The sequence below is a fragment of the Salvia hispanica genome, chromosome 2 (genome assembly GCF_023119035.1).
Source record: "Salvia hispanica cultivar TCC Black 2014 chromosome 2, UniMelb_Shisp_WGS_1.0, whole genome shotgun sequence".
Taxonomy (NCBI): Eukaryota; Viridiplantae; Streptophyta; class Magnoliopsida; order Lamiales; family Lamiaceae; genus Salvia; species Salvia hispanica.
Window position 1 is genome coordinate 28,452,720 of NC_062966.1, and position 14,568 is coordinate 28,467,287.

Consider the following 14,568-nt stretch of genomic DNA (forward strand, 5'->3'; position numbering starts at 1 on the left):
TCGGTCTATCATTTTTTTATTATGTCTTTACAATGTCCACTAATTATTATTATAATTGCACTTTAATATTTTTAAGTAACGAATCACATATTTTATTAGCTTATTTATTTATATTTTATTATAAAATTAATATATAAAAATAAAATTCATGTTCTAATAACTTTTTCCACCTGCTTATTTTTATATTTCCATAAACTCGGCCGGATCAATTTAGGCATTTAATGAAAGACAGATAGAATAATTATCTTTATTATTTTTTTTTCTTTTTTCCCAACTATAACACTAGAAAATCCCTTTTTTTGGATTTAAAACAATATCATCGGTAAATTATTAAATGATAAGAAAGTTAAGGATAATGATGGCCCTTGTCTCTACATTTATAGGAAGTTGGTTTAAATAATTAGACACTCCACATTGTCGACATCATTAATAATTAACACACTTCATCTGTTTGCACATGACATTGCTCAAAATGTGTCGACCAAATTTTTGTGCCAAATCAGAAACATCTCACTTAATTACCGGCCAATATAGATATATCTGCCAAATAATGAAAAGAGAGAAAGCGGTGGATTAGGAGGACTTTTTGAAGAGGGAGAAATTGTAAAGAAAAGAATGAAAAAAAAATATTTTTATTTCTTTATTCTTAATTGTAATCCACGAATCCACCCAATTTAAAATATGTGTGATACAAAAAAGTTTCATATAATTTAAGGAGATAAATCAAATCCCAACAAACATATAAAATCTAAACAATTTAGGGCGTTCAGTTTGCAAGATTGTGTTCCATGAATAAATATGTATTGTGTTTTGGTTCACGAGATTCAATCTCATAACTAAATCCTATATGAATAATCATGAGATAATTAATCACAACTAACTTTCACTAATTAAAATAATATCACAACTCAATCCTAGATTATATCATGGTATTTTATCTAGAAAACTGAACAATACCTTATAGAAATAAATAATAAAAATAATACTCCATCCATCTCGTCTCATTAGAAATGAAACATTTGTCTTTCGGCACAAAATTTTACGTAGTGTTGTTTTGTGAGTTAAATGAGTAGAAAGTAAAGTAAGAGATACAAAAAAATAGAGATGGACTTGTTTTTATTTTAAGAAACGTTTCATTTTTAATGAGACAATTCAAAAAGAAAAGGTTTCAATTTTAATAGGACAGAGGAAGTATAAACTACTCCCTCCGTCCCATTAAATATGCAACATTTGGTTTTCGGCACGGGATATTATGTAGTGTTGTTTTGTGAGTTAATGAAGAAGGAGTATAGTAAGAAGGTGGAAAAAGTAGAGAGAGTATTGTTTTTCATTTTTAGAAACTTTTTATTTTTAATGGGATAAATTAAAAAGCAAAACGTTTCATTGCTAATGTAACAGAGTGAGTATATTCTAGATTCTTGGAGAAAATTAGGTGATGTGCAAAAGATATCCGTATGAGTCTTATAGAACAATAATGAAACCTTATAAATATACATGTTATGAGTTTAGTTTCCTAAGCATTGAGTCAACCCAAAAAATTAGCAATGAGTGTAACTGTAACCAGAAAAACACCCGAGCTGCTTTGTCCAGCAGAATCCACACCACATGAATTCAAAATTCTCTCTGACATAGATGTCCAAATCTTCCTCCAAAAATATGTTAAAACAATAAATATCTACCAAAATATTCCATCCATGGAAGGGAAAGATCCAGTGAAGATTATTCGTGAGGCTATTGCCAAAGCCTTGGTCTTTTACTACCCGTTGGCCGGCCGGTTGAGGAAACACTCTGGTGGAAAGCTCGTGGTGGAATGCACCGGCCAAGGGGTAGTGTTCGTGGAGGCCGACGCAGATGCGACGCTGCAGCATTTCGGAGTGGATGGCCTTTTCTAGTTTAATATTTTCTAGTTTAATATCATTTTTGGCAAAACCGTGAATTTTAATATTTTCTTATGATACAATATTTCAAGTTTCTTTTCGGCATGCTATTTAAGAAAAATTGTGTTAAGTTAGTTAAGTATAAGAAGAATAAAGTAGAAAATGTAAAAGGTAGAGAGACAAAGAGAGAATAAAGGAAGAGAAAAAAAAATTGTGGTGACTTTAATAGAAAAGGAAATAACGTACTAAAATGATCAAATGACTCAACTACTGCATAACTAACGAGTAATTTCACAAATAATAGTCTAAATAATAATATTTGGTCAATTAGAGATGAAAATAGAATAATAAATTTATTTTTCTTAATTAGTTTCTATTGTGTATGAAACAATATCTTTTTGATATTACTCAAATGAGTAATGATAAAATGCAAACTCATATATTGTACAAACTCCAAACTATGATCTGGATCGCTAAAAAATATCAACAGATGACAAAATAGTAGCAACAGAAAATGTCAACACAGTGTCAACACAATATCACACAGCATCAACCGTTGACACTACGTAGACATTTTCTGTTGCTACTATTTTGTCATCTGTTGACATTTTCTAGCGTTCCAGAACATAGTTTAGAGTGTGTACAATATTTAGAGTTTACCTTCGTTATTCAAATTTTATTAAAATTATTTTTTTCTTGATCCTTTAATACAAACACTAAACAGGTTATACGGCTAAAATGTGGGGGGTTTATATTTTCACCCAACTTCAACCACACAATGTGCGATGGTGCCGGCCTTTCCCAATTCCTCTTCGCCATCGGTTAACTAATTGCTCGGGGAGCAACGTTCCCTTCTATTCGACCGGTGTGGGACCGACATTTTCTCATTTCCAGCATCCCACCTCATGACTATGATGCCGGAACTGTTGGTACCCAAGTGTCGATAGATCAGAATCAGATGGTGAAATCTCCGCCCTCTGCCGCAGCCTGCCGCCGGACCTCTAGCGCTGCTCCAAATTTGAAATCGTGGCAGGCTGCGTGTGGCGCTGCCAGACAATCGCTCTCTCTCCCAAACCCGATGAAGAGATGAAATTCATCGGCATCATGGATAACCGAAAGAATATAAAGCCGCCGCTTCCGGTGGGATACTTCGGCAACGATTTGAAATTGTTGGTGGCGGTGACGACTGCGGGTGAGCTGTCAAAGAATCCACTGCACTACGCGGTGGAGTTGGTGAGGAACACAAAACACGTAGTAGAGACTGCTGGTGAGCAGTCAAACTCAGCGGATCTGATGGTGATAAGAGATCCGCTGAGTTTGACAGCAGGGAACACTTATATTGTGTCGAATATAACGCACATGGGTGCAGAACTAATGGATGTTGGGTGGGGCCCGGCGGTCTACGGTGGGGTGCGTAAAGGAGTTAAATGGTTGACTGGTAATACTCAAATAGCTTGGTACTCATGGTTTAAGGATGGTATCGCGGTTCCGGCTTGCCTACCTCTCAAATCCATGAAAGTCTTCGAGAAGCATCTCCAGCTCATGATCACTACCGCACCAACGCTTATTTTTGAGTTTTCTTTGTCGGTTATTTCCTGGATCGCAAAATAAAAGTGAAACCGCATAGGTCATAAATAAGTCTATAAATATGTACTCTTTGTTTATGGGTAAATGAATAGAAATTTCGAAATTATAGACTCGAATGCAAGATCTTCGGTCTAGAGCAATGAACATTCAACAACTAGGCCAACACATTACTATAAATAGAATCAAAATCATAAATCTATGTCCCTTCTCTCGCACATATAAAGCAGACTACTCAAAGACCGTCTCTTTGGCTATAAAAATGAATTATTCCCTCCTTTCTCCGGATATTGTTCCACTTTGACTCAACACGAGTTTTAAGAAATATAATAAAACGTAAGTTTTAAAAAGTTAGTGGAATGTGAGTCTTACTTTACATATTAGTTTTATAATAAAATGTGAATAAGAATGAGTTAGTACTGGAATATGAGATCCACTACAGAAAATGATAAAAAGTTAAATGAGACAAATTTTGTGGGACGGATGGAAATGGAAAAATGTGATAAACTTTCAGAGACGGAGGGAGTATGTTTGAGTTGTACACCTCCTTCATTAACTCACAGTGCAAGAAAAACCGTTTGGAAAAATGTTTAATTCAAAAGAAGAATGTTTAATTCGAAGGAGCATGACCAAGTAAAACCATAAGAGTTTTACAAAAGGTGAAATTACAAAAGTGGTGGGAACTTTCCAAAAACTGTGATATTGATTAGAATCTTACAACTTAGAGTTATCAAATGGGTTTGGCCAACTCAATCCAACCTAGGTCCACCACTGAAGTGGGTTGGGTTGGGATTCTTCTATAAATTCAGACCAAGTAATCCATTCAACTTAGCAAGTGGGCCGGGCCAGGCTAGGCTGGGGTGTGTAAAAAAATATTTTTTTCTAGCATTTTTCAATTTTCTCATATATTTTTTATTTGTTTTATTAAATATTAAAAATAGTTACATTTGGTCGATGAAATTATTTATAAAATTTTATATTATAGTTATACATCCCCTTAAAAATGACCTATTATAATGGCCTAGATTTTTTATTTCTGAGTTTAAAATTCAGTATTGATCGCATACCATAGTTGAAATTAAATATAAAATGAATTGCTCCTAAAATGTCGAAACACATCAAACTCGTTAGGCATCAATGAGCTTGATCAAGTTTTAATAATCGAGTAAATAATGCTCCTAAAAATGCTAAATGGCCGACAAAAATATTTCAAAAAAATTTGTTGAAATGTGTGTTTTTTCTACTATACATCTATATCTTATGCGACCTAAAGTAACTCATAAAACCTCGGATGTAAGATAAGTAGTTGACAAACAAAAGATTTCACACGTTACACAATTCTAAGTTAATTTTTTTATCGGAGCATGTGTTGTTAATTATCAATGTTAAATTCTCAAAATCATTGTCCCACATCGGCTTGGTGATGATCCTAGCTTCTCTATATAAGTGTGGATAACCATCCCCTTATGAGACCTTTTAAGGGGTGAGTGACCCATTTCTAATATTGTATATTGTCTCACATCGGCTTGGTGATGATCCTAGCTTCTCTATATAAGTGTGGATAACACTCCCTCTTATGAGGCATTTTAAGGGGTGAGTGACACATTTCTAATAATCAGCATATCTAGGGTTGGCTACGAACGGCTAAGTACTAAGTTAATTTTTATTTGTTAATTATCAGCATATCTAGGGTTGGCTACGAACGGCCATTTAAAATGTAATAAATAAATGCTTTAGAGGATTAAACTATTAATAAAATTTTATATTTTCAATTATTTCAAATATATACATATATAGAATTAACAGAGACAACGATTTTCTCTTACTGTGTAGAAACACATAACCTTGTTAAGCGATGAAATTGATGGAGTTTTAATAATCGAGAAAAAAAAGGAGAAAAAAATTTGAAAATGAAAAATATGTTTAATATGTGTTTTTTTTTTGTTCTAGACATCTACATAGATTTTATATGAAGAAGTAGAATACAACGAATTATGGCCACAAGGCAAAAAGTGTCATAAAACCTCGGAGGTAAAGTTCCCATGTCTAGATACATCCATCTTCCGTTGTAATGTGTATTTTTTTTACGGGAGTATGTGTTAAATGTGTACTCCCTCCATCCCAAGGAAAATGACTCCTTCCTTGGGTGACACGGGATTTTATGCAGTTTTATTTTATGTGTTAAGTACAGAAAGTAAAGTAAGAGAGAAAGAACAAAATAGATATATATGTGTTTATATTTTTAGTAATGGGTCATCTTGATTGGGACAAAGCAAAAAGAAATATGGGTCATCTTCAAGTAGAGGCAATGGGACTTTTTTTTATGGGATCGTGGTAAGAATATGTTAAATGTGTATTTTTTTTTATGGGAGCATGTTTTGTTAATTATCAGCAAATCTAGGGTTAGCTTATTATTCAAGTAGCTTGGTACTTAGGATTTAAGGATGGTTTCGTGGTTCCGGTTAGCCCACCTCTCGAATCCATGAAAGTCTTTGAGAAACTTGTTCAGGTAATGACGACTACTGCTCCAACAACTTCCTCTTTGTTTGTGATACGGACTGCCCATCAAGCTCAAGCTCCAAAAATACTTACATGAATACTGAGTTTGTTAGAAAGGAAATAATTAATAATGTGACTTAATAAGAGGGAATATAAATATAAATATATGTAATTGGTAAGTTTTCATATTACATGTATCTCGTTTTCTAACCCAATATAAAGATGGTGTGTTATGTGATCACAAGTAATCAATGAATATGCAATAGTTCTCCCGTTACATAAATTGTTACCAATGCGAGACATTGGATAATGAGATTTTTTATGCTTATTTTTTTGTTATCTTTTTATATTAAAAGCCAAACGTAACAATTAAGTAATAGTAGTATTAACAATAGTAACAATTACTCTCTTTGTCTGTGAATAGGAGTTCCGTTTTTTCAGTTTAGTCTGTTCGCGAATAAGTGTCTCGTTCATTTTTACTATAATGTAATACGGTCCTTCATTCCATTAACTCATTTGACTCTAATTTCATTTAAAACTAATATATACAAATGAGACCCATATTCCACAAACTTTTTTTCACCCACTTTTTTATTAACATTCTACTAACTCCCACCACCTGTCGGGAGACTTTCAGCCTTAATCTGCAAAACCCGGTCAAACAGAATTAGTCGAATTTCGGCAAAGGCAGCTTCAGTACAGTTGTGATCAAATCAAAGTAAAATAAAATAATTGAGATTCCTAATAGCGGACAGAGGGAGAGTAGTATTTTGGCATTATTAGTACTACTCACTCCGTCTCGGAGTATTAGACTCACTTCTTTTGGGCACGTGATTTAAGGAATTGATATTTAAATAGTTAGAGTGGAGAGAGTAAAGTATGAGAGAGGGAAAAAGTAGGGGAGAGAAGAGATAAAAAAGTAGGTTGAGAATAAAATAAGATAAATGTTTTTTGCTAAAAAAGGAAATGAGTCTAATATGTTGGGATATCCCAAAAAGGAAAGTTGGTCTAATACCTTGGGACGGAGGGAGTATTATAAATTGATAAATAGATTGTCGGGCCCATCCCCATCATTCTCACTAACTTTTAAAATTGAGGCCCATTAGAAATACAACAAACTTTAAAGAATGGGCCGTATATTGGGCATTTTAAAATAGGATCCCCCAAAATTCAGAAAATAAAAGATCTTCTGTCTTTAAAAATATAACAGTAAATCAAATATGCAAAATCACAATCGAGTTATTCAATTACTAGAGTTGTTGTTGAGTTAGGACTTGTTTAGTTTGTTAAAAAAAAAAAGGTCTTGTTTAGTTTGTTTGATTTAATATGATAAAATAAGATATTGTGTAAATTTTTATATTTTGAGTCTTTAAATATTTTTCTCTTGACAAAACTTGGAAATCAAACTAGATATTATAATGATATATGAGGACCACTTATAAGTGCCAACAGAAGGATGAAGTTATTTCCTGTCCATTAAAGATGACTATCTTTGTTTTGTTGAGCCCTGCTTATAGTACTTCATCCGTCCCAAAAAAGCTGAGTCGTATTTTTTTTTAGTCCGTACCAATAAAGTTGAGTCATTTCCTTTTTTAACAAAAGACAAAATATCTAATCACTTTTTTTTATTCCATCAGTTATTTTACTCTCTTATCTTTTCTACTTTTTTCATCTCTCCTATTTATTTAATAGAAATTCTTAACCTCCGTGCCCAAAAGTTTTGTCTCAACTTTTACGGGACAGAGGGAGTAAAAAATAAAAATAGAAATCTTATCCATGAGAATCTAGTGAATAAGAAAAAAACAACAAAAATGAACTAGCAATATATCATAAATAAAGAAAAAACAACTATATCTTAGATATTTTGGCTATGAAACAAGATTAGAAAATTGTGAAATTTATGACATACTGTACAAGTTGCGGAATTGACCAAACTTAATAGTTTTTCTAGCATTCCATACCCACTTATAAATATGCGTATTAATTGAAGTTCTGTTCCAAGGCATGTAATAATGGCATCAACCAATAGAGTAACATTCTGTGTTACCAAAAAATCACCAGAGCTACTTTGTCCAGCAAAGTCCACACAACATGAATTCAAATATCTCTCTGATATAGATGACCAGACTTTCCTACGAACATATGTTACAATAATAAATTTTTACAAAAAGAATCCATCAATGGAAGGGAAAGATCCAGTGAAGATTATTCGTGAGGCTATTGCCAAAGCCTTGGTCTTTTACTACACGTTGGCCGGGCGGTTGAGGGAACGCACTGGTCGGAAGCTCGTGGTCGAATGCAACGGCCAAGGGGTAGTGTTCGTGGAGGCCGACGCGGATGCGACGCTGCAGCATTTAGGAGTGGATGCCCTTTATCCACCCTTCCCCAACTCGGATGATCTTGTTACTGATGTGCCAAACAACCTTGGAATATTGGTTGATATTCCACTCATGTTCATTCAGGTAAGATATTTATCTTTTTGATAGGGGGAATGTTTTCTATACCACACATGTCAGATTTTCATATGCCACCTCAAATAGTACTACTTATTCTCATATTCAGGCAAAATTATCTTAATTTCATTTTAATACTCTCTCAATTCCTTGTTAACAGAGACATTTCTTTTCGGCACGAAGTTTAATAGTGTGTTAAATGGATGGTGAATAAAGTAAGAGAGATAAAGTGAAAATAATGTATAATAGAGATTTGCCAAAATTATAAATAACTCAATTATCTTAGAACTTCAAAAAATAGAAAAATGACTCTGGATCGAAGGGAGTATATTATAACTACTCCCTCCATCCGAAACAGTAATTGTCACTCTTTTCCATTTTGGTCCGTCTCACAATAATTGTCACACTTCATTTTTACTATAAATGGTAAGTAGGTCCTACATTCCACTAATTCACTTTACTCACATTATATTATAAAATCAATATAAAAAAGTGGGTCTCACATTCCACTAACTTTTCCAACCAATTTTTTTTTACATTCCTTAAAACTCGTGTTAACACCAAGAGTGACAATTCTTGTGGGACGGAGGGAGTAATATTCTAAGAGTACCAATACATTTCAATTTTTGTCCTAACAAAAACATAGGTTGTGTCCAAACCACTAGTGGTATTCGTGTTATACCGTATCAAGAAAGATTGATCCCTTTTTTGGATGGCACATGGATTTTTGTAGTGTTATTTTTTTGTGTTAAGTAGAAAAACTAAAATAAGAGACAAAATAAAGTAATGCAGAATAAAGTTGTGACGAAAGTATTTTTGTTTTTAGTCATAAGTCAGACAAACCAAAAATGAAAGTAGATCATATTTGTTGGGAGGGAGGGAGTATCATATGGTCATCGTACTGAATTCCGATTTTCATTACAACATATCGAAGTACCGTTGTACCGAAAAGGTAATATTTTTTATATTTTCAGTACGATAAATCCTCAATATTTTTGGTATTTTATCTCACCACTAATCGTCTTATGCAGTCATTTACAATATAACTAGTGCATTACTTTCAGCTTTAAAATGCTTGATTGTGTATATTATTAGTAGAGTAATTTATTTCATCCTACGTCATCCTAATAACTTTTAGGATAATAGTCCTTCAAAATAATAAGGCTTCAAATTTCGATCAACGTAACAAGATTTGAATATAGGGAATTTTATTTTTTCTTAGATGTCGAGTCTATATATTTCCTTTTTTCCTTACAAATAGAAATTATTTTATTTTAGTATGTACTTTAAAAATATAAATTTTCACTATTTTTTTTCTTCTATTTTATTTTACCAATTTTTCCTGTTCTCATATATCTTAATTTATTAGTTTATCACTTTTATTTTACTCCCTCTATCCCATAGTAGATGTCACACTTGGGAATTGACACGAGAATTTAGGAGGTGTTGTTTTGTGTATTAAGTGGAAAGAGGAAATAATATATTTATATTAATATGAGAGAGAATTTTTTCCAAAAAAGGAAATGTGATATATTTTATGGAACAAACTAAAAAAGAAAGTGTGATATCTATTATGGGACGGAGGGAGTACTATTTTTTGGTTTAAAACGTGCGTTGGCTTCTAATTTTCAAAGAGAGATGTAGTATATAAATAATAAGTTTTGATACGGCTCAAAACAACATTGTACAGGTTACGCGTAGGGGTGGGTCGATACGATATATCGTATCGAAAACGTTGTATCGTGTATCGTATCGAAAATATCGATATGAAAGAATTTCATATCGTTATCGTATCAAAAAAGTTTCGATATATCGAATTTCGATATATCGAACTTTCGATATAAAAAAATTCATATCGTTATCGTATCGATATTTCGATATATCGTACCGAAATTCGATATATCGTTAAATATCGATATATATCGAATTATCGATATATATCGAAAATAAAATTTCGATATAAAACAATATATCGCGATATAAGGAAATTCATATCGTTATCGTATCGAAAACTTACGATACGATATCGTATCGTATCGAAAATTATGATATATCAAAAATTCGATAATTTTTCGATAATTTTCAATACGATACGAGCGATATATCATTTTTTCGGTATTTTTCCCCAGCCCTAGTTACGCGAATGAAATGTGGAGGATTTATATTATCAAATTGTCTCAATCACACAATGTGCGACGGTACCGGTCTTTCCCAATTTCTCTCCGCCGTGGGTGAACTTGCTCGCGGAGCATCCTCCCCTTCTATTCAACCAGTTTGGGACCGACATCTTCTCACTGCCATGGATCCTCCACGTGTGCTGTAACAGCCCGCTTTCCTAGGGTACAATAAATGCGGCGACTGCTACCAAAACGGTTTTAAAGAATTCAACATAGGCTAGGGTTTCATTAAAAGGGTGTTGGCCAAATTATTAAAGGAAACATCAGAGCATTTAAAACAATAACTTAACCTAGAAGTTTAAAAGAAGAAGGAAGGTATCATAAATAACGATCAAACATCTTAAGAGTACGGCATTGTTTCCAAGGTAAAAACCACAAGATAGTCTAAGCCTCTAAACCGAAAGGAGAGTGCAAAATACTCAAAATAAACATAAGTGTATCAAAAACTCAGCGGAAAGCGACCAAGAGAAAGTGCAGCTATGTATGACGACACAACTACGCTTGAAGTTCAAAAAAAAAACATCCATCTTAATTAATTATCATGCTCAACACCCGCCACCGCTCGTCATCGTTCAACCTGCGCATAAGGAAAACACATGCAAAGGCTGAGTATTTTGAAATACTCGGTGAGCTCATTGCCAAAACATTTTATAAGTTATGTCACCCTTACCGAGTGAACTCGAGTTTTAAGCAGTTATAAGAGAAATATCACGAGTATCACAAAATATATTTTCATAGACTGGCCAGTCAAAATAACTCCCCATTTTCCTCAACAAAATCAACAATCACATCATTCCATGGTGCGACGAAAGTGTGGCCACACTTTACGCCCACGAGACCGGCCGACTAGCAAGGACGGCTCCCGATCCCATCGTGTACACAGCCTGGTAGGGCTTGCGGCCCATACTCAGACTCGAATTCGTATAAACATTTCCATAACCATATAGTCCAATGGAGCGAAACTCACAAACTAGGCATCAGGCGCACAATATCACAATAAAACATACATAGGCATGGCATAACAGTTAAACCACCCTTATAACACCAAACAATATTTTGATAAAATAAAAGAGAGTTTTTAGAGTAAAGCCCACCTCGATTGCTTAGTTTTCAAGTAGTTTCGCTTTTCCGTTATCCGGCTTCGCAACCAAAGTTTCACCTTTTAATCACATAGGCACATATCACAAAATTAGGTTCAATACTACTCTTACCCATGCATGTCTCAATACTTTTTCCCTTTTCCCATCGATTTATCTTATCATTACTAATTAATCAAGATCATGTTTATCACACAAGAATATTTAGCCATCAAAAACACATTACACAACACAACAACACACACACACACACACACACACCACACACACACATGAACATATTCCCACATCCCTTTTATCCCACTTTCACTCAACCAAGATGCATGAGGGTTCAAGAAGACCGATTAATCGGTTAGAAGAAGAAAAAGAAGAAGAAAAAAAAAGAAGAAGAAGAATAAGAACTCATAAACAAAATACCTTTTTAGAGAAAAACGATCGGTAGAAACAAAGTAGAGACTTGGTTCTTCAAGTATCTTGGCGTTCAAACTCTAAATTCTTCTCAAAGGATGACAAAATATTGGTGTATGGAAGAAGAAAATTAGAGAGAGAGAGGGGAGGGGGTTTCGAAAATTATGGGGGCTAGGGTTGGGGTTTTGGTTCTTATTTATAGAGTCCAATGAGATCTTTAGGTAATTAGAATAGAATATTTGGTAAGATTTTATTCTCCACAATTAAAAATAAATATTATAGAGTAGGGAAGAAGAATTAACAAAAATAGACTCTAGGGCAAAATCTCATGATTTTCGAAAATTAGGCTACTTCATTAGCCAAGATTTGGTTTTGGTATATTTTACGGAGTAGAATAAAATATCACGGAGCAAAATAAAAATAAGAATTCTCCCAACTTGGGGTGGAAATAGGCGTCCCTATGCCTTTTTAAATAAGGCATGGATTTTTAATATTGCCTAGAATGAGATAAGACAAGATCTCTTGGAGTATGGAAAGATTTGGTAGAATATTTAATTCTAGGTATGGAAGGAAATCAAATAAGGGATTAACTAAAATAAAATAAATTCCTTCCTTCCCACAATAGGTGATTTTCGAAAATCACTTAGGCACAAGGGGCTCGATTTTTTTTTCTTCTTAGAAACAAGGAAATAATTGGGTCTTGGATTTAACTTGGATAAATATCCCAAGAATTAAATTAAATCCGGAAAAAAAATAGAATTCCTCCTCCAAAAGGCCAAGGGGTCGAAAATCTCAAGAATTAGGGTGACAAGTATTTATGGAAATTTTTCTCTAATATTCTCACTCACCCTTAAACAAACAATTCATCTCATAATCTCATAATCTCATAATTCAATAAATCACATGCCACATCACATAGTCAACAAATTTGACTTTTCAAACTTCCCGGTCAAGGAAACTCATGCAATAAATTCACTCATCAAAATAATTCACATCTTCCACGTCATCAATAATTAATTCTAGGTTTCTAAAATTAGGGTTCGGAAATTCGGGGTGTTACATGTGCCGTTCGCACATCGTGAATATGATGTCGCAATTGGTGCAATTGGTGGAATGTATGCCCCGCTTGATCAGATGGTGCAACGCTCCTATTTTAGTCCTGCTCAAATCTCCGCCCTCCGCCGCAGCCTGCCACCACATCTCCAGCACTGCTCCAAATTCGATATGGTGGCAGGCTGCGTGTGGCGCTGCCAAACAATCGCCCTCTCTCCTAAACCCGACGAAGAGATTAGATTCTCGGGGGTTATGGATAACCGAAACCAAATAAACCCACCTCTTCCAATAGGGTAATTCGTCACTTCATCAAATTTTATTCATGAATTTAGAATATACTCCCCCCGTCCCACAAAGTTTATCCCCGTTTGACTCGGCGCAGGTTTTAAGAAATTGTTGACTTTATATTATATGGAGGTATTTAGTGGAATAAGGGTCCCACATTGAGGAGATTGAGGAGTGTATTTAATATCTATTTTTTTGGAAAGAATTCAATTGGGACAAACTTTGTGGGACGAACGAAAATGGACAAAAATGGTAAAATGGGACAAACTTTGTGGGACAGAGTGAATATTGTTTAGTCTTATAATCTCTATTCTTTGCTATGTGTTTGATTTGATAAGAAATACTCCCCCCGTCCCATTAAATATGCAACATTTGTTTTTCGGCACAGGATTTTATGCAGCGTTGTTTTGCGAGTTAATGAAGAGAGAGTAAAGTAAGAGAGAAGAAAAAGTAGAGAGAGTATTGTTTCCATTTTTTAGAAACGTTTCATTTTTAATGGGACAGACCAAAAAGGAAAACGTTTCATTTTTAAGGGGACAAAGGGAGTAGATTTGTTGGGATTGGTGTAGCCCATATATATGTAATCCTGTTTCACTCTTCGATATGGGATATGATTTGCTCCCCCACAAGAATGAATATAAAATATTACATCATTCTTTCTTGTGACTTATTAATACCAAATTTATATGTATTAGGTACTATGGAAACGCTATATAGCGTTTCCGGTAGTAGTAACGACTGCACTGCAGGTGAGTTATCAAAGAATCCGCTGCACTAGGCGGTGGAGTTGGTGACGAAGGCAAAGCGCGAAGCAGCGACCGGTGATTACTTGAGATCAGTGGTGGGTCTAATGGTGAGGCAAGATCGTCCTAATTTGAAAACAGTGAACACTTATATGGTGTCGAATTTAACGCACGTGGGCTTAAAGCAAATGGATGTTAGGTGGGGCACGCCGGCGTACGATGCGGTGTTTAAAGGAATTTATTGGCAGCCCGGTAATATTCAAGTAGCTTAGTACTTAGGATTTAAAGATGGTTTCGTGGTTCCGGTTTGCCTACCTCTCGAATCCATGAAAATCTTCGAGAAATATCTTCAGGTCATGACGACTACAGCTCCAACACCTTCATCTTTGTGA

At 34.3% G+C, this 14,568-nt stretch overlaps 2 protein-coding genes and 1 pseudogene across 2 annotated transcripts; all 3 read left to right on the forward strand.

The window, feature by feature from the left end:
- The first annotated feature begins 1,544 nt into the window (after positions 1-1,544).
- Positions 1,545-1,892, forward strand: LOC125206703 (13-hydroxylupanine O-tigloyltransferase-like). Its single transcript, XM_048105944.1, has one exon. It carries the CDS (start codon positions 1,545-1,547, stop codon positions 1,890-1,892), a length of 348 nt encoding a protein of 115 aa, XP_047961901.1.
- Positions 1,893-2,745: 853 nt separating this feature from the next.
- LOC125203504 (benzyl alcohol O-benzoyltransferase-like) lies at positions 2,746-3,580 on the forward strand. Its single transcript, XM_048101859.1, has one exon. The coding sequence runs from the start codon at positions 2,964-2,966 to the stop codon at positions 3,486-3,488; it is 525 nt and encodes a 174-aa protein (XP_047957816.1). The 5' UTR covers positions 2,746-2,963; the 3' UTR covers positions 3,489-3,580.
- A 4,345-nt stretch (positions 3,581-7,925) lies between these two features.
- Positions 7,926-14,568, forward strand: LOC125206704 (annotated as a pseudogene).